This window comes from Castanea sativa, chromosome 5 (assembly GCF_040712315.1).
Source record: "Castanea sativa cultivar Marrone di Chiusa Pesio chromosome 5, ASM4071231v1".
NCBI classification, from domain to species: Eukaryota; Viridiplantae; Streptophyta; class Magnoliopsida; order Fagales; family Fagaceae; genus Castanea; species Castanea sativa.
This window is the reverse complement of record NC_134017.1, coordinates 10,400,772-10,420,662: the sequence shown is the minus strand read 5'-3', so window position 1 is coordinate 10,420,662 and position 19,891 is coordinate 10,400,772. Positions and strand designations below refer to the sequence as shown.

Below are 19,891 nucleotides of genomic sequence, written 5' to 3'. Positions count from 1 at the left end.
TTTCTAGGTAAGAGGCCCATTGCAAATAAAAGGTCCCATCATCCATGCATGCACTATAGCAATGTGATCCGCAGTCCGCGTCACATATGATGGGCCAAAGCAATACATGCAAATTCATTCCTACTTGGATCGAGGTGGATGGAAGTGGGGATGGCCAATTTTTTTAGAAGAGGGATAGTCAATTAATAAACTCCAAGCTTCTGCTAGTAAAATCGTCTGTTGTTATAATCATGGTTTAAAAGCCAACCATTTAAAAAAGAAAAAAAAGAAAGAAAGAAGGATGTTCAAGGTTTTAAGGTCAAATTGAAGTTCATCTAGAAATTCAGTTGTGATGGCATAATAAATAATAGGGTATGAATAATTAAAAAACATACAAGTCTCACAATTAAGAAGGTCAGAAGCATGGTTTTAAAAACCGAACCGAGAATCAAACCGTTTTTTTCAAAATTTCCAGTTTTTTTCCAGTTTTTGACCAGTTGTTGAGCAGTTTTGAGACATTTAACCGGACCGGACTGCACCGGTTTTTCCGGTTAAACCGGTTGGACCGGCCGGTCCGGTTTTAAAGCAATGGTCAGAAGTTTCCTTCAATTAATAAATTGAAGATTCATAAAAGAGCAAAGTTTTTATACAAACCCAATTGAAGAAATTTCTACCAACTCATGAGATGACAGTTCATAAAACTATAAACAATTATTAAATCATATGTCCCATTAAATTATTTAAACAAGCGCATACTTTATTATATAAGTCATATGATTAAAAATATAAGTGAATAATTTATTAATCACCTTGAAAGAAGATAGTATTATTCTTGCTCAAGAAGTATCACAGGGTCCTACGTCAGAAAAATAAAGGAAGATCTTGTACTTTTTCTTTTTCCTCTGTAAATAGCATATTCCTTGAACTATTGAATGCACTGTCTAACTTTTATTGGGTCTAATATTCTTAACTTAAAATTTCAGTCAAAAAAAAATATTCTTAACTCAAATGAATGATTTACTCCATTTGATAATTTTTTTATTATAGAAATAGTAAAAAAAAAAATTTAATAAAATGACTGGTCAAAGTTTGTTATGGTTCACCAATTTGATCTATTTCACTGGTTTTGATTGGTTCTTTACAAAAGTTTAATTTCCTTGTTTTGGTTCTTGGATTGGATCAGTCTAGGCATCGGTTCTCAGATAACTGATTGGTTTAGTTTGGATTTTGAAGCTATTGAATTATAATAGGGTTTTGGAATAGAACCCATTTTAAAAGGGTTTGGATGACCAATATGTGGAAGGTCTTGTTTAGATATGACCATAATAGTACCTACTATTTGAAGAACCATCTACTTATGATTTATTTTGTAGCTCATAGCCCTAGTCAAAATTTCGATCTGGATCCTACGATCTTACGATTTTACGATCCCACCTATCCAAAACGATTTAGATCTTTCAATGATTTTTGCGATCATTCAAGATCGGTAGGATATGTACGATTCTGATAATTCCAAATGATCCTAATTTCTTATAATCTTCTTTAACTTGATAGAAGGCTTAGTTGGACCTAAATAAAATATTAAATCACAATAGATCAAATTTTTCTACTCTAATGTAAAGAGAGTGTCAGTTGGATTCAAATAATAAATATCTCAATAGAGTGCCATATTTTGAGATTTTTGGTCTCTTTAAATGTTGCTTACAAATGGATATAGTGATATATGGTAATTATATCAATAAATGTATAATTTTTGTGATTATTTAACATACTAATATGTATTTTTTTTTCTCAAATAATATAGGGTCTTACGATTTATGATCCGATCCTACGATCTACGATCTCACCTACCTCCCACGATCCTATGTAGGATCCCGATTTTGACAATCTTGCCTACCGGTGCATCCAGGGGGGAAAAAAGTAGTAGGTAAGGGTGTATCTTACCCCTAAGTAGTAAGTTAAATTTTCCTTAAGAGGGAGTAATTTCATTCAGGTAGTTCCTTTAATATTTTTGAAAATGAATAGCAACAAACAAAAGATTGACACATTTACAAATGAAAATCATTATCCAAAAATATGTTTTATAGTAAATTTATCAACAAAAAAAAAATTGAATCATTTAATTTAACATTGATCTTCATGAGTCTAAACTACCTTTATTAAGCAGAGCTTAACACATGAAAATTTATTAAAAGGAAAGTGAGGTCTAGAGGTAGGGTTTGAATTTAGAACTTTATGCTTTGATACTATGATAAGTTAATGATTATTCTTAAAATTTAAACTATTAGAAAATAGTGAATTTGATAATTTAATCTAAACTTAGGAACAGCATACAAATAAAAGAGTATAAACTTATGTCACCAATTTATTAAACGGGAAAGTAGAATCCACACAAAGGACAACATGCTCAATAGGACCTTAGTTTTAATTCAAATGACATGGATAAGCAATGGTGCTTACATGCTTTATTTTTCTTTAAGTGGACCTTCTTATGCCTTAAACCTCATAAACCCATTACCATAGCCATTATTTTCATAAAGTTAATTATATAAAAAACACCACTGTCAAATCCATTTAAACTATAAGACATGCATATGGATGGTGACTTTCATGAGCACTATTATTTTACCTTTGAAACCATATATGATAAATGCAACCCTCGTGAAAACCTGAAAACATAGGGGATGAGTTGGAAGGCTAAGTCACTTACAGAAGGTGACATTATAAACACAAAAGAAGGGACCATCTTTAGTTTGATAAGCTAACTCGTTTGTAGCCATGCCTTGCATAGAAATTCATAAACAACAAACAAACCCTTTCATTGATTCTGTGAACATATTCAGCTTTGATCACCAGCTTTTGGGGGATACCACCACAAATTTTTTTTTTTTTTTTTTGGGGGGGGGGGGGGGGGGGGTATATCTGCCAGACAAAAAGCACCCTACAAAGCTTCAAATATCAAAAAACTTACATGGGTTTAGGCAGTGTGCTAAAGCCTATAGCCCACCACCTTACACTTTTCTGTAATCACCTTCCTGTCTAGACAGTGAATGAGAGAAAGTGAGTTGTGTGTGTGTGTGTGTTTGTTAGCCTTTATTAAGCAATGGCAAACTTCAATGTTCATATATTCTTCCCAGATCATGAGAGAGTGAGAGAGTACATGAATATAATGACAAACATAGCATTCTTTCCAAGGTCTTAGAGAAAAAAATTTGACGATATTAAATATCAAACACCCTCTATTAAATTGTTTGAGAAAGAGAGAGAGGATCAATAATGATATTATGATAAACATACATTCTCTCAAATCCCATGAATTAATGAATATGCTTTCTCTCTCTTTTTGATTCTCTATCTCTCTCTCTCTATATAACTAAAAGCTTTTCTTTTTGGTCGGGAACTAAAAAACTTCAAAGCATGAGATCGAGAGAAGTGGGAATTCAGATGAATCTCTCTAATTTTTATTTTACTAATCTTTTTGCCTTTTAAAGGCAGTGATTGACAGGTGCCATCACTACTTTCAAAGCTACTCCATAAATCTAACCCCATTGACCTAACAGTAGTGTGCAATCTTAGGGATAATAAGCATATCTTTATTGCACATCTGATTTTATAAAGTTCTCACTGAACCCACTTTACCTGATGATAGGCTAATCATACATATATGATACCTTACGTGATAACACTCACATTTGATTACTTAATCTCTCTCTCTCTCTCTCTCTCTCTCTCTCTCTCTCTCTCTCTCTCATATGCACGAGCACATGCACTTCCATAGACACATTCTTCACATTGACCAAAACATGTTCAAGAAAAACGTAAACCTATTTATAATCTAATAACAATTTGACTTTCTATGATGTAAAATTAATCTTCATATCCTTATACAAATCATGACAAAAAATTAATTTGTATATTTCTATTTACTAGAATAATTCCATAAGAATTATAAGACCACAATAAAGGTTTAAAGCTTACATTCTAAGTAAAGTTCAAAAGAGGCATTTTGGTGAAAAAATTGTTGAGAAGTCACTTCCATACACGTGAACTTTTCACCTTACCTTTTCTATAAAAACAGAATTCTACACAGGCTATTAGAAACAATCCAAATGCCTGCCATTATTTTTTGATGATCCTAAATGCCTGCCATTATTTTGACTCTAACTTGCAGCTTCCATATGTTGCCTTTGTCAGTTTTTACTTTATTTTTTAAGCTCAAGATATTTAATTAATTTATTTATTCAGTAAGTCCAGCTATAGTGTAAAACTTTTCATTTTTTTCTTTTAATTTTATAACAGGTAACGCAACTTCTTGAATTTTATTGAGTACAATAAAGATAGTATTATTATGGAATCAAATGAAAGTGATATTGTACCAGTTATAACTACTTACTCTAATAAACTGTGAAATAATTGTAAATATTTTTTGTGGGTAGCATTTTTTCCACCATATATGAGCTCTTAAAAAAAAAAAAAAGACACAACTTTAAAAGAAAAGTGAAAAGGAAGTATAAAGATCCATCACATATCTTACTGTAAATTTTGTAATAATATTGTCTAAATGTATAGAGGCCAATGAGCTTGAGTGATCCTCCCTCGGGATTGAATCCCACTTGCACCCACATAAGGGGTCAAACAGCATCTCTTTTTGTTTTGTGAATAAACAGTCATATCTAAAACAAGCTAACTTGCACATCCAGGCACATTTCACGAATCTTTCCATTAGAGAATCCAATGCTTTTTGGTACCCATCATTCGTATATCCCTTAAACTTTATACAAACATGCACATGTATTGGCTTATTCAAAAAACCTAGAGAGAGAGAGAGAGAGAGAGAGAGAGAGAGGTGATGGGGTGTTTTGGTTCATGAATTTGGCTACTTGTAATATTTTGCTTTCCTCATTTCTTTTTTGGTACCAAAATAAAAAGTTGAAAGATAGAGGATGCCATCTCCTACGACACTTTGTTGGCATTACTACACATGGGTTAGACACAAGGGTATTTTAAACTCGGGTTTAAGCCTATTCACCCCGTTCCATCTATTGGTGAGACTCAAACCAAAGCATTTATGGCGAAGAATCCGAGCTCATACCACCCCACTAATGAGCTTCAGTGGTAATATTTTATCTTCATGTCATGCATTTTGTAATTCTAATGTGTATCCAATAATTGTGTAGATAGATCTGAAATTTCCATTGTTAAGAGTGGCCCGCCAATAGGACCTCAGTGATCAACTAGTAATAGTGGGAGCATTAAGCGCAGTACTATTTCCAATAATGGAAAATTCGCCTTTGCAAAAGAAGTCATTTTATTCAACGTTTTATATCGTAGAAGGAAAACCGTGAAGGAAAAGGATATCCATTACTACCACTTAATCACGCATATTATGAATTTGGAAATGACATTGGCAATGAAAATTCTTGTAATAAGAAGATAACGATTGCCAACATTTTTTAAATGAATTAGTCACATAATAGAACATGTCTATTTTATACAACCCTTTGTGGTAGTGTTTTTTTAAAACATTTTTTAGCGAAGCATGTATTTGTCAAATTGGAACCTACATTACATCAATTAAAACTTGCGTAATTGCATAAATCATTTCGATGTTGAAATATCATTTTTTATTTAAAGAAAAAAAAAACATTCTTTTGGCATTGTAGATCACAAACGTATATTCAACTCTTGATTTCACTTGTGTCAAAAAGTAATCAATCTTGTGTTTCACATTGGATCACATGATACACAAAATATGGGTCCACACAATGAAAAACATTAATTTGAAATAGAGTTCCAGAAGTGTAAGGAACCCATTTCATATTTTATATAAGAGAAACAATGTAGCTTTCTTTCTTGAAGTGTCTTCCATTAAAAAGTCATTTCTCCTTGAAGTTTCTTAGCATCACTGTTTTTAATATAAAACACATAAACTAGGGATTCCCTTCCAGAATTTGTTTATTATATAAAAGCATACATGAAGAATTACAAACTTTAAAGTGAAAAAAAAAAAAAAAAAAAAAAAGACCAAAAATAGTAAAATAGCTAACATATGGCATTGTAATATTAAGATTTTGATATGTCTTTCCCTTTGGGAAGATTGATCGCTCAAAAAAAGTGGGGACAAGAAATTCAAAATTATAGAAGAAAAAAAAAAAGGTTTTATATCTAGCCAGAACTTAGGAGCTAACCTTGCCATGGTTTTTGGGGTTGATTTTGATGCTCATTAGAAGTGTTCATACAATGACCAAGACCAGCAATATTGAGAATGTCGCCATGAGATAGAGCTCTAAGACCCAAAAAGTCTCTAGTCAAACCTTCACCACCACCAGTACCACTTTCATCATTCCTAGTAAAATGGCTAGCGTTGTTGCTGTTGGTGGTGGTTGTTTTCTTTGAATTCAAAATCCCACCAAATGCATCCTCAAAAGAAGTTCCTTCAAACCCAGTTGCAGAGGAGAGAGAACTCACCATGTCATGCAGAAAAGAAGGACTATGAACAACACTTGAGGCCACACCAGTAGTAGTACTTGCTCCAGCGGAGGCAGCAGAAGAGCATGCAGCTTTATTCCCAAAAGGAACTGCCAAGCTATGGGTAAAGCCAGTACCAGTAGTGCCCATCTCTTCATGTGAAGACAAATTCAATCCAAACTTATTACCAGTTGTGTTGTTGGTAGAATCAGAAGCTGCAGACATGTGAGCCTGGTGTGTGGGCCTCAACATCATGCCTTGTGATGAGCTGCCAGTCTTGTTGCTCATTGTTGCACCCATCTGAGCTGCTTTCTGAAGCAATGCAGTGGCTGACATGTGTGGGGATGGTACAGACTGATAAGGAGGGAGAGTGGGTCCAAGACTAGGGTTAGGGTTTGGTGTTTCATGGAGGGAAAAGTCTTGGTGGGACTGTGTGAATTCTGGATGATGATTAGGATGGTCTAATCTCGTGGAGAAGATTGATGATGAGGAGGATGAAAGGTCAAGAGGTTGTGGTGGCGGTGGGCCAGGAAAGGAAAGCCATGGGGGTATCTCTGGCCTTAAATTGAAACTTTGTTGCTCTTTTTTCAAAGTAAATGCATGGAGGTCTTGGGGATTATATTGGTGTTGTGGGAGGTTCAAAATGTGAGGCGTTGAAGAGCCAGGCTGAGAAGAGAGAAGTGGGTTATTTGTTGTGATAGCTCTTGCACTCTCTTCAGCTAATGCATCACAGAATGCTCGGTGGGTTATGAAACTGTCCCTCCTGAAAATTAACAAAAAAGTAACAAACACACACACAAGAAAACAAAAGCAAAATGTCAATATGAGCTAAGACAATGCAGAAGTATATATGAACATGACTTTCTCACTAGCTCTTTTACAGCTCTCTCTCTCTCTCTCCCTCTCTCTTGCTGCTTCTGTTCTTTTTTGGTTTCTGGTAGCTAAGGACAGATAGTCCACATTAGCTGGTGCATTAAATGTTTTCTAAACTAAGTACCCTCTTGTGTCTCTATCTCCCTCTCTCTCTCTCTCTCTCTCTCTCTCTAGGGTGTAAAAGTAGGACTCTGCTAGATGCATAGTAATGAATTCTTCAGTGTATCAGATAAAAGAATGTAAATTTATTATGTAGGAACCAAAAAAAATTAATGTATATTTATTTTTCAATCTGGGATATTTAAATCCCATCCTTCATTAATGAGGAGAGATCTCATCTGAATGTTGTTGCTTTTAAATGGAACTCTTGCAATTCATATATTTTCCCTAAAATGATTTGGGAATTAGTTATTACCTTGAGAAAAGGGTTCCACAGTCACATCTGTACTCCCTAGTGCCACAAGTTTTGGAGTGAGCTTTCCAATCTGATTGAACTGCATACCTCTTTGAGCACTTGTCACATTTCCACTTCTTCTCACCATGCTTTCTGCAAAAGTGCTTTTTGATTCCAGTCAAGTCTCCAAGAGCCCTTGATGGGTCATGGTGCACACAACTAGGTTCTGGGCACACATACACCTTCTTCCTTATCTCTTTGCTTGTTCTCTGCTTTAGCTTCCAAGGCAAATTATGCCCTCTTCTATGAAGTTGAAGATTCTGATCTCTTTGAAACCCTTTGTTACAGATCTCACAGATAAATCTATTTGTTGCCATAAGAGTCTTTGGAGACAAAGATATCACTTCTGCTTCTGGGTCTAATTCCACACCAAGAAAAATCAAACCCCAGATAATAAAAATGATAATTAACCAAAGAACAATGATCAAAATAACATGTGTAGATTTGGACTAAACCTGGGTTGCCTGGGAGGTTTCTCTTCTTTTTCATCACTGGTTGAGTTTGGGTTGGTGGAGGAGCAAAATACTGTTGAGAATAGTTGTTACCTATTTCAGTTCTGTTGCCTGAAGAAACACTTGCTTCACCAGAAGCAGAAGTCAAATTAGACATGTTTTCCTCCACAACTTGCTGCTGTAGCTGCTGTTGTTGTTGTTGGACTTGGAACATCAAACCCTTCATCATCTTCTCACTTCAGCATTAAATTTTTGATATTTTAAGGTTCCATCATGGGCCATAGATCTTGGTTTTTCATGTGTGACAAAAGCTTTTAAAGACAAAAACTAAACAACAAGCAGCTAAACTAAGTGAAAACTGAAAACTGGTGAGAGAGAGAGAGACAGAGAAAAAGAAAGAATCCAATAAAGAGGCAAAGAAAATTGATTTCTTAAGTGTAGCGTTCGAACCCCATAATTCCCACTATACTACTTGACAGTTTCTTCCTTGTTTGGCACCAACCCAAGAGACAATTTTTGTTTTTTTTTTTTTTATATAAAAAAAGGCTATAACTAAACAAACTATATGTATGTCTGAAGAGAGAGAGAAAGAGAAAGAGAGTAGTAGAGCTGAACCAGATCCTCTAGCCACTTTTTTCTTTCATGGTTCAAAATCCAAGCTTGATAACACCAAGAAAAATCCAACAATAGACACACAAATATGAACAAAAACTAAAGACCCTAGTTCTTAAAACTTTTGGAGAGAGAGAGAGAGAAGAGAGATGTGGATGAGAAGGGATTTCCTTCTGTATATCCTGATAGCTGTACAAGCAAAATAATAACACACACACATACACCCCAGAACCACAACCCAAGGGAACCCTACGGCTAACTCTGACGTTGCACTTTCTGTCTTTTCCTCTGTTCTCTTTCCCAGTACCCCCAGAAGGAAAAAAATAATCTGTCTTTTTCTTTATTGTATATTTACCTTTAACAAAGTTTTTAATTTTCTGCTAAAACCTTTTGTTTAAGCTCTCTCTCTCTCTCCAACCTTTCCCATCATTTCTCACAAAAGCAAGCAGTAAACTCAAAAAAAATAAAAGAAATACAAAAGCAACCATGTAAAAAGAAAGTGTCATTATATGTGTGTGTATATATATATATAAATATATATATATATATAGAGAGAGAGAGAGAGAGAGAGAGAGAGAGAGATTGATTTGTATAATTTACATCATGGGTAGAAGACCCTTCCCAGCTTTCTACAATTACAGTGAAATGATTGATTCATTGATTAATTTCTAACCAGCATGGCTAAAAGCTTTTTTATCCTTTCATTTTTCTAATAACATTTTTTTTTTGCTTCTTTATCTTTCACTTCGTATGTATAATAATTTATCACTTGCTGCAACTCATATGGAAAGCTGAAAATTCTGACACTATTGCATGGCTCAACAAATTAAAAACCTAATAAAAAGAACATTAACTGATTTGATTATGAATCCCCCAGGCGAAAGGCTCTTTCTTAACTTCCTCGTAATATATCAACGTACCTTCAGCAAACAATGAAGTTTAAACAAAAGAATTTTGCTTTTTACTTTGTTTGTTACTATAGTAGAATAAGACTGAAATTTACATAATAATAATAATAACAATAATAATAATAATTAGGGTCCAAGACTAAAATTCAAGCACAAACTTGAAAGATTCATCACGTTAAGAGAAGAAGATAAACATACTTGATTACAATGTCAAGCAAGCTAACTACAGATTGTATTAATTGACTCTTTATTTTATTTTATTTTTTCTGTTGATTGACTCAGCTTTTGTAATATAATGTTTCCTTGTTAGCATTGAAAATGAAACATATTAAAAATAATAAGTCTTGAAATATAAAAGTTTTCACAATTATTAAGGTGATATGTTATAATTGGTGTTAATAAAAGTAATATTACTCTTAAACCTATATGATAGTGATCCAATTGAATAATTATTAAGTACTCTTAGAATATAGTGATACAATGCTCACTCATCTTACATTCATAATAAATCTCACTAATTAAATTAATGATAGAAGTTTATCATAAATATGAAAGAAGAGAGTATCACGACGTTGTACTCCAGGAATGCCTAATAATTTTTTGCTCCAATCACTTGTTATGCTAATTGTTTGTGAAAAAATTTTGTATAACATACGATACTGTGTTAAAAAACAGATATCAAAAATGAGAATTGCATGTGAGCAGGAGCTAAACTATTACATATAGTTACTGCGCTGTTTGATTAAATAACATAGAAAGAAAATATTATTAAAATATTAGTGTGGCACTATGCACTTATTTTTAGTGTAGCACTTGGAATTTTTTTTTTTTTTTTTTGTTTATACACAAACATAGAACTGATAAAAGTGTATATATATATATATATATATATGTGTGTGTGTGTGTGTGTGTGTGTGTGTGTCTAATAGGAGATTGCGGATAGTTTATTACATGAATGAACTTGTGCATGATATAAATAATGTGGATACAATGGAGCTACACTGCCTTTCTGTTTGTTCATGTTTTCGAGAAGTTTGTCTTCCCACACAAAAGAGAAGGTTTAAAAAAAGGGAATATGAAAAATAAATCCTTTCTCTTTTGTCATTTTCTTGTTTTATTCTTCAATGATTTAGTTTTTGAAATGGGATCTTGCTCGACAGTAGTCTCGATGTGCTCTCCCAGCTCATCTTTGCCTTATAATAATATTAAAATAAGTTTCAACAAAATAATAATTAAAAACATTAAATTTTCAATTAATGAGAAACAGTATGCGTGAGAGGAAAATAAACGAATATATCATATCTTTGTGATATATGTAACATGTTCATTGTTATGCCATTAGGTACCATTTGGCATAAATTTAGAACCATTGATTTATCTATGTGATTGAAGTTTTTTTTTTTTTTTTGGGTAAACAAAAATGGGGGCGCTTATGGTTGTATTAAACCCCCGGACAGGGCGCCGCGGTTTTTTGATTATTTGTTCCGCGTGTGAGGGTCACCTCATTGCTGAGAAAACCCCTCACTAAGGATGTCCACCAACGAAAAGCCGTTGGTAGGACTCGAACCCAAGCCTTTTAAGCAGGGAAGCGAGAGCCTGACCAACTCAGCCAACCCCCCCGTTGGCATGTGATTGAAGTTGAACTAATATATATCAACATTACATTAATTAGTGTGATCAACAAATGAAATTTCTCCTAGTGAGCTTTGTAATAATTAAGGCCTGCATGGTAAACCCAGAACAAAAGCTCATCTCAATTATTGGAAGAGAAAAATTTACCAAAAGGATGCTATCATATATTGTTCTTTCCTCTCTCTCTCTCTCTCTCTCTATATATATATATATATATGGCACTGATAAATAGGTAAAGCTTTTGAAGTTTAGCCAGGTGGGTTTGCAGAATGCACAGGAGTTCTTGTGATTGTAAAAACAAACCATTTTATTTAGTACAATTGATGATGCCACACGTGACATGCCTCTTCATTCTGTCTCCAATGTCGATGTTCTAATTATATCCTTGAATAAGACATGGGAGCTAAAAGATTTATTGGTCAATGTAGAGTGGTGAAAAATCAACCGAATATAATAAGTTTTGATTATACAATATATTATATTCTATTAGGTAACAATTACATTAAAATATAAACATACATTAATATCAAATACAGGTCGGCCGATCTAGGCTCATAATTTTACTTGGTGGTAGGTATGCAAAAAAAGCTTTCTTAATAAGCCCTCAGGGTTTGTTATTCTTATATTACAGTCATGAAGAAATGTTTCAATAAGATTGATGGAGCTTAAAGCACCTATCTTTTCTGCTATATTGCTATTATTATCTTTAGCTTTCATACACATGCATCCATTTTTGTTTTCTTCCTTCAGTTTCATTCCTAAACTTTTCATTACTTTTGTTTTTTTTTTTTAATTTTTTTTACTTTTTTCTTTTTGTCCGCATGTAGCACCTGGCCCCATTTCCATACCATTAACTAATGGACTTGTTTCTTCAATGCACAGACTTTAGGTTACAAGGCATGTTGAGTCTTCTAGCAATATGCAGATATTCAAGCTTTTCTAGCTAGTTATGTGATATAAGATTTAAACCTTTTATATGAAAAGGATACAATGTATAGCAAGCTAAGTTAATCATAAAAATTCTTTTACTTTTCCTACAAGAACCCGTGGATCAATTATATATGCTTTTTGGTTTTGCACATACATATGCAAAAAAATTTCAGGGAAGGACTTTGAGTTTTTGAGGATGTGTTCTTCACAGGAGAGGCAAGATGCGTGGAAGTTTGTTTGCTTGTGTGTGTGTGGAGGAATCTGTCGGAATGAGGACCCCTACAAGTTTCCCAACCTATATATATTCAAATAACAAAGCATCTCAAAATGATTGTCATTGTTACACATCTCTTTCATTTCTTAGCTTACTAGCACTAATATGTATATATATGTTGCTCTTAATGCAAAATATCAAAGTCTTACAAACTATATTTTCTGATTTTTCTCATCTAAAACCATTCTGCAATATAAATTTCTTAGAACGTAATCGCTTTGAAAGGTAACAGTAGTCATATAAGCATCATTTCATCAAATCCAAGACCTTTAATCATGCAACTCTTTCTTTTGTTATAATTAGAAACTTTACTAGCAATTTGACACAGTTTATTTCCTGTTTCTTGTAATCAGTCATTCAATAGGAAAATCTCTTTCACAGTGGTTTTGCTGTTTATTCATAAAGCTTTTTATATTTGATATTACCAAGCTATTGAAGAAGCCAATAATTTTATCATGGTACAACTTTTGCTTTTATCACCATCATAAAAATCAACACCTATAAATAATTGATGTTTGCCATTTTTTTTATGTTAAATGATCAATAAGTACTTGAATTGATCTTGACCATGGATGGATATTAGTCATGGTTGTAACTCTTTAAAGGTCTTGAGTTAGGCCATGGCTGACTCTTGACTATGCCCCAGGCGGCTAAGTCCAATAAGTGAGTCTGCCTTGAGTTTTAAGTACACAAGTCCTCCTTTTGGTCAATGTATAAGGCCAAAAAAGTTTTTTGAGTCTTTTGACACCATGCATGTAGCTAGTCAAATTTGGAATTCAATCTATGAGATACAGAAATGGAGGCAACTCCTATGAAACCCTAGTTACACGATTTTCTACAAGCGTTTAGGGGGGCCAATTAATAATTTTTTTTATTCTGAAAACTTTTGCTACTTGTGTGAGATTCTTAGGCTAATCATGAACATGCAAAAGACCATTTGGGTTTTTTTATACAAGGGAAAACTAGTTCTCTATTGAGGGAAGAATTAATTGTACGGTTATCAAATTAACAATTTATTAAGAATATACCGTAGCTCTACTTAATTTTATGTGGCTTATCAACTTACACATCACTAGAACCCATGGTTGAGGCCAGTTGGTTTAGGCTGCTTAATTGGTTGAGAGGTCTAGTTTTGTATTCAGTACCTTTCTTGTCATCATGCAAGCCACAAAATTTAAAGTAGGATTTGCTAAATCACTTTTTTTCTTATCAAACTTATTTGTGTGATACAACTCAGGGCACTGGAGGGGCACCCCCCCCCCCCCCGCCCTCCCTCCCCAAGAAAACTGATCTCAAGTTTTTTTTTTCAAATATTAATAAGAAATCAAAATTTATGAATTGAAAATATTTTCTAATTCCCTAATATATTCAAGAACACTAAAATCTCCAATGTATATAGCCTGAAAATTAAAAAATTGTATATTATCAGAACACCCCATTATGATGAGTCAAATAATTGTATTTGCCGTTTTTTTTTTAATTCTTCCATGATGCTATGTGTACTTCCTTTTTCTTTCTTTTTTTTTTTTGCAATAAATCCACCTTTTGAATAATTGGAAATGAAAGCTAGGACACAAAGAATAAACATTCATTTTGGTAAGTTCATTTAAAAAATAAAACCTTATACAATCTTTTTAAAAATCAAGCTATACATAGAAATTTTTTAAAATTTCTATATATTTTATACTTTTAATAATTCTAAAATAGTTTATTTTTCATTTTAGTTTTGACAAATCAAAAGAGTTTTTTTTATAAAAATATTTTATATTAAGATTAATATCTTAACTTTATCTATTAGTGACTATATATTGATTAATTTTATTTATATCTTTTAATTGTTTGAAATATATGTTTATAGTTACCTTAGATTATGGATTACCTTAAGTATAACAATGATTATATTAAATATCGACCCTAATATTAGGCCCAAAAAAAATAAATTACATTATTTTATATTTCAATTAGTTTTTTTGTTTAACTAATGAGATTGAGTTGCATCTAGTGCTCCAATACAGTAGATGTGACAAGGACACAACATGGATCATATAATGAAAACATGTTGATCTTGTATCCCATTTAATTTATTGAAGCACTAGATAGCAACCTTATTCTTAATTAAGTACTTTTTAAGCATTCTAATTAGCATTTTTAATTTAAATCTTATCCTTAATAAAAATCCCAACTCCATTATAATTTTGAAATGGATTTAAACTCCCATCTTAACTTTAACTATCTTGAACTTTCAACCTCAAACTTTGAGAACACTTCCAATAATATTGCCAAACAATGAACTTGGCCGAAGACTTGTGGTTAGAAACCATAATGACATTTGATTGTTTTCACACAAGAATCGAATTGATTTGTTTTCTTTATTAAAAAAAAAAAAAACGAATAAAAACTACTCAAGTGACACTCATTTTTACATGTTTGAATTTATGCATTCTTTACAATGCATTACATGTTTAGATTCTTTAGAAGGTAAACTACAAAATGATGACCTAGTTGTCCCAGCTCAACTTACCCAATAGAGACAAAATGTTTTGATTTTGAGATCCTTAAAAAAAAAATTTTCCTTTTTATCAATTTCAAAGTGTCTCTCAAGGTTACTTTGTGGATATTATTATTGCCTGTGACCGTACTGGATTCTTAGGTGCTTCAATCTTACATTCTCACGTGAGGGTATAATTCATCAGACCCCAATTACTATGAAATTTGGTGAAATTTTAAAAAGAGCAAGAGAATAATCTCGTATCGCTATCATATGTGAGAACATTATGCTGTGAGAGAGAGTTCACGAGTGTGCTTATACCCAAAGAGGTGGGTCCCGCATTCATGATTTGAGATACTAAAGGGACCCACACGCAAAAAAAAAACAATTTGTCAAATATCACAGCCCATCAATGGTGCATATCAGCTCTATCATTCTTCATGCACCCGAATTCTGAAGAAGAAACAAATGATAGTTGTATAAAAGTCATGGATGGCTATTGCACTATATAATACCTCCAAAATTTTCACAAAAATTTTCCAACGGTTTTTTATTTTTTCGTTTACACCTTTTTTTTATTTTTTTTTTGAAGCGCCGTTTACATCTATTTAAATTGGTATTCATTAGTTTTTTTTTTTTTTTTTTAGAGAAAGAGTTTCAACCTAAGACGTCTTCTCTTATTCAACTATCAAAATTTTATCAGTTAAACTAATTGAAACCCACTTGTATCCAACAGTTAAGATTAAAAATTAACTCTTTACATTTTACTCTCAACTAGGGTCATTCAAAATCTAGGTCTAAGGCCTTCATTTGTCTCAAAAATTTATTAAGGGATTGAAGGTCCCCAAAATTGTAACATGACCATTGATTTTTTTTTTTTTATAGAAAAACATATATGTTAGTTTTGCATTTTTTCTCAACTCCCAAATTATTAAGCCAATAGAATTCCAATAAATTAAAACCCTAAACAGTTCTAAAGAAAAAAAATCTTTACGAGTGTGTCAAATAAATTAATTTTTGACATTTAATTTCTTTGACGACTTGTAAAAAAAGTATTAAAAAAACTTAAATACAAAATCCAAATTAACAATTTTACCTATATTAAAAAAAAAGAGATAAATATAGAATGGATAATATCAAAATATAATTAAAAAACACTAAAATTTAGTATTTTATGTTTCAAAATGTATCAAGTCGGCCGGCTCTCAACCATTGAAAAAAATAATGAGGCAGATTTTTTTTTTTTTTTAGAAGGTAATGAGGCAGATCTTAATCCAATGAGTCACATGATTTGATGTTTATACGGCTTTGGAGTGAGAGTCTATAAGAGATAATGGACCTGAGGAGCATGGTAGAATAATCTCCTCATGCTACTGTTACCGCCTTTCACCGTCTGCAATTCCACACCCGTGAAAACGACTACTCGAGGACCCGTCCTTGACCCGACAAGCCTACGTGGCCACTCATGATTGGACCTGATTTGACAGACTCATGCAAAGTGCGTGACTTGACCTCTCTCTCTCTCTCTCTCTCTCTCTCTAGAGTTCTATTTTCTCTGTGAGTCTGACATGGAGTTAGTTTTCAGAAGAGGCGGCAAAATTCCTTTTAACACCTGTCAATACCTACTTTTTCCTCCTTTTTTTTATTATTATTTTTATTATTACATTAGCCCCAAGTGTAACCTTGTGGTATCTACTAGACAATAACACTTGCCAATAAATAAATAAAAACTTGTAAGATTGAACAAGATTAGTGTATAAAATTGACTTTTTAACTTTAATGATTTTTTTTTTCTTTTTTTTTCTTTTTCATGTGAAAACTTTTATGATTGACTATCACATTTATCATGTTTTTCTTTTACATAACTAATTGTGAGTGGTGGGTTCATATAAAAGTAACAAATAATTAGAATTTATTTGGTAGCAATTTATATACTCAAATTTTAGTTTTAACTTTTATATACAGTTTTTTTTACAATATCTTTTTATCATTTTTTTAAGTTTCTCTAACATTTTTTAAGATACAAATATACTTTGGCAAACTTTTAATAAAAAAATTTCAGTAAAAAATTAGATAAGCTGTTTCTAAACGGAATCCCAGTTTGTGAGGCAAAGCTGTGGTTCTAGAATAACTCAATTTTTATATAAAAACTAGAAAAATTTTCTAAATATTAATGTTTCCAATACCTTTTTTTTTTTATCTAAATTTGAAAAATAGCCATTAGAACCTAAAATTCCTTCTTTTTTAATGTAGGTAAAACTTTTATTAGAAAAAGAAAAATAAACCAGATACAAACTAAGCCCTAGCCTCCAATGAAATAAACTCAGCAAAATTGGAAGGACCAAGAGCCAAACCAGAAAAACAATATACAAAATTCCTTAAAGACCTCCTTGCTAGTTCATGGGCAGTTGGGCATCCATATTAGTTGCTCTATTAACCTAAAATACAACAGAATCAAAGGACCAATAGATTGAAGAGCTTCAAAAACAAAATTAACCAATCTCCAAAGGATCCTATTCTTTGGAGCCTTCAAGGCATCAATACATGTATAAATGAGAGTCACTTTCAACAATCACATTCCATACACCAGCTAGCTTTGCTCACCAAAGTGATTGCCGACAATATATATATATATATATCTTCAACTTCTTCTTAGACAAGTACATTGGTGTTCACCTTTTTAGAATGAGCAAACACCAAACTTTCCTCTCCAACCTTCTAGCAACTATTGCTGCATAGTTAGCGTTAGTTCCCACCATAGCATCACAATTCAGCCTCAAAAGTTCCCATCAAATTCCTTCTAGTTTTATGTAGATCTAAAATCTACATAATTGACTTTGCCACCTTAGCATGAAAAACACTAAGAAGGAATTTTAGATTATGGTACAGGTCACATAACTTATTACGACAATAAATTGTAATTGATACAACATCGTATTAAGAATATTAAAATCTATTATTGATACTATTTTTATTATACACCAATCACAAATCATCTCAATAGTTATGAAAAAAAAATTATAAAATTTGTTGAGTCATTAGACTTATTGATGCGAATTCGGCATGTCAAGTTTTCAACTATAGTGGGGGCTCATGCTTTACTATGACCTCTAACTTTTGCTATGTCAAAGTTACATAATCTTGCACAATGCAAAGTGTGTCAGATCAAAATCATTGTATCCTGCAGAAAGAGAAATTTGACATGAAATTCAAGGAAACTCCATGTCTTTTGGTATTTGATTTCAATTTAATCATTACATTCCAATCATCCATTCAACTCTCCTCTCCCATCTTTCCCACCTAATTATACCTACAACACCTATTGCATCCTGCTTCAAAATGCTAATCACGACTAAGCGGGGCATCTAATAAAAACATTTGAAGTTGAAATAAAGCACATGGAAATCCTGCAATTTCCACTTAGAAAATGCTATCATCCTTTTAAAGCTAGAACTATTGCCACAAGAAAATTTGATGGAACCCGGATGAGTTTATGAGTTTAGTCAGTGTCATAGACTACAACTACTCAATCTACAATCTGTCTTTCAAAACATTTTGCAAAGCTTTCTTTAGGGCAGTTGGGCCAAATTGGAAAAATGATTGGGATAACACTTTTGCTATGTAATGTTATGTCTTCGAGTATGCATTAAAGTAGAGGGAGAAATTGACAGGGATCACCATCAAAGCATTTACACCAGTTGTATTTAAGCTTTGTCACGTACAAGCAGGGTAGGCAAACATCCATATAGAAATCAGAACGAGTTTGTCTACTAGTATAAAATAGAATGAATGGACCATGGTACTGGAATCCAATCTATAATTAAATAGATCAAGCTGAAACCAAAATGATTGGCTCACACATTTCTTTTCCTTTTCTATTTTATAAGTTGTAGATTTTAATTAAAAAATAAAGATAATATAACTCACAAGAAGTGTACAAGAGAGTCCACTATACCTTTTATTTTATTATATTATCATTATTATAAAATCAGAGCCCATCTTCCACATAATGCAAGGAGCAGCAAATATTTTGCCACTCAACTTGTCTCCAAAATAAAACTTTGTAAACATTTTTGCTATGTGGCTACATGATTTAACGAAAGAGTGATGGTTAGTTAAAATTATTGGAAAAAGAAAAAAGTGATGGGGACGGGAAACAAGAAAATTTGGTTTTATTGCAACAGTCTTTTAGCCACATAACTTTTGGGAAAGCAATAAGGGTCCATTTAGTTGGAGGAGCGGAAAAGTGAGTGGATGAAAAATTAGTGGGAAAATAAAAAAAAATGTGGGAAAATAGAAAAGATTTGGTTTTCCCACAAATGTGTTTGGTTGGAAGGGTGGAAAAGTGAGATGGTGGAAAACTTTTTTGTTTGGTTGGAGAGAAAAAGGAGAGAATAGAAAACTTTTTTGTTTGGTTGGAGAGAAAAAGAGGAGGATGAAAAATGTAATTTATATAAGCCTCCGTTTGTTTCGATAGAAAACCTTGTGTAAAAATAACTTTTCTTATTTTTCAGTGTTTGGTAGCATAAAAAAATGAGTCAAAGAAAAACTATCTTTGGTCAACATAAAAAGTATGACTTATTTTTAGAGATTATTTTCCATTAAATTTTTTTGGAAAATAACTCTATTAAGCTAAATAAGGGAAGTTAGGAGGGTGTTTTTCAACTCATTTAAAGTTGCTACCAAACATTGAAAAATGAGATAGATTTATAGAAAATGTTTCTTGGAAAATAACTCATTTTTTAGAAAACATTATTGTTGAAACAGAGTGTAAATTGACTATTATGTCCTTGTTATATAATAGTGAAAAAATGAGACAAG

The 19,891-nt window shown here is 32.4% G+C and overlaps 1 protein-coding gene across 1 annotated transcript; it reads right to left on the bottom strand.

Annotated features, from left to right (window-relative positions):
- Nucleotides 1–5,918: 5,918 nt before the first annotated feature.
- LOC142636798 (protein indeterminate-domain 7) lies at nt 5,919–8,770 on the bottom strand. The gene is made up of 3 exons (XM_075811095.1): nt 8,230–8,770; nt 7,736–8,132; nt 5,919–7,210 (listed from the first exon to the last, which is right to left on the bottom strand). The coding sequence occupies exons 1-3, from the start codon at nt 8,453–8,455 to the stop codon at nt 6,163–6,165; spliced, it is 1,671 nt and encodes a 556-aa protein (XP_075667210.1). The 5' UTR covers nt 8,456–8,770; the 3' UTR covers nt 5,919–6,162.
- Nucleotides 8,771–19,891: the final 11,121 nt, after the last annotated feature.

Excerpts from the sequence above, each read along its gene's own strand:
- LOC142636798 (XM_075811095.1), bottom strand. The coding sequence starts at position 8,455 with ATGATGAAGGGTTTGATGTTCCAAGTCCAACAACAACAACAGCAGCTA. Across the intron at positions 8,133-8,229 it reads AAACCTCCCAGGCAACCCAG|ACCCAGAAGCAGAAGTGATA; the intron begins GTTTAGTCCAAA and ends GTGTGGAATTAG. Across the intron at positions 7,211-7,735 it reads TGTGGAACCCTTTTCTCAAG|GAGGGACAGTTTCATAACCC; the intron begins GTAATAACTAAT and ends GTTAATTTTCAG.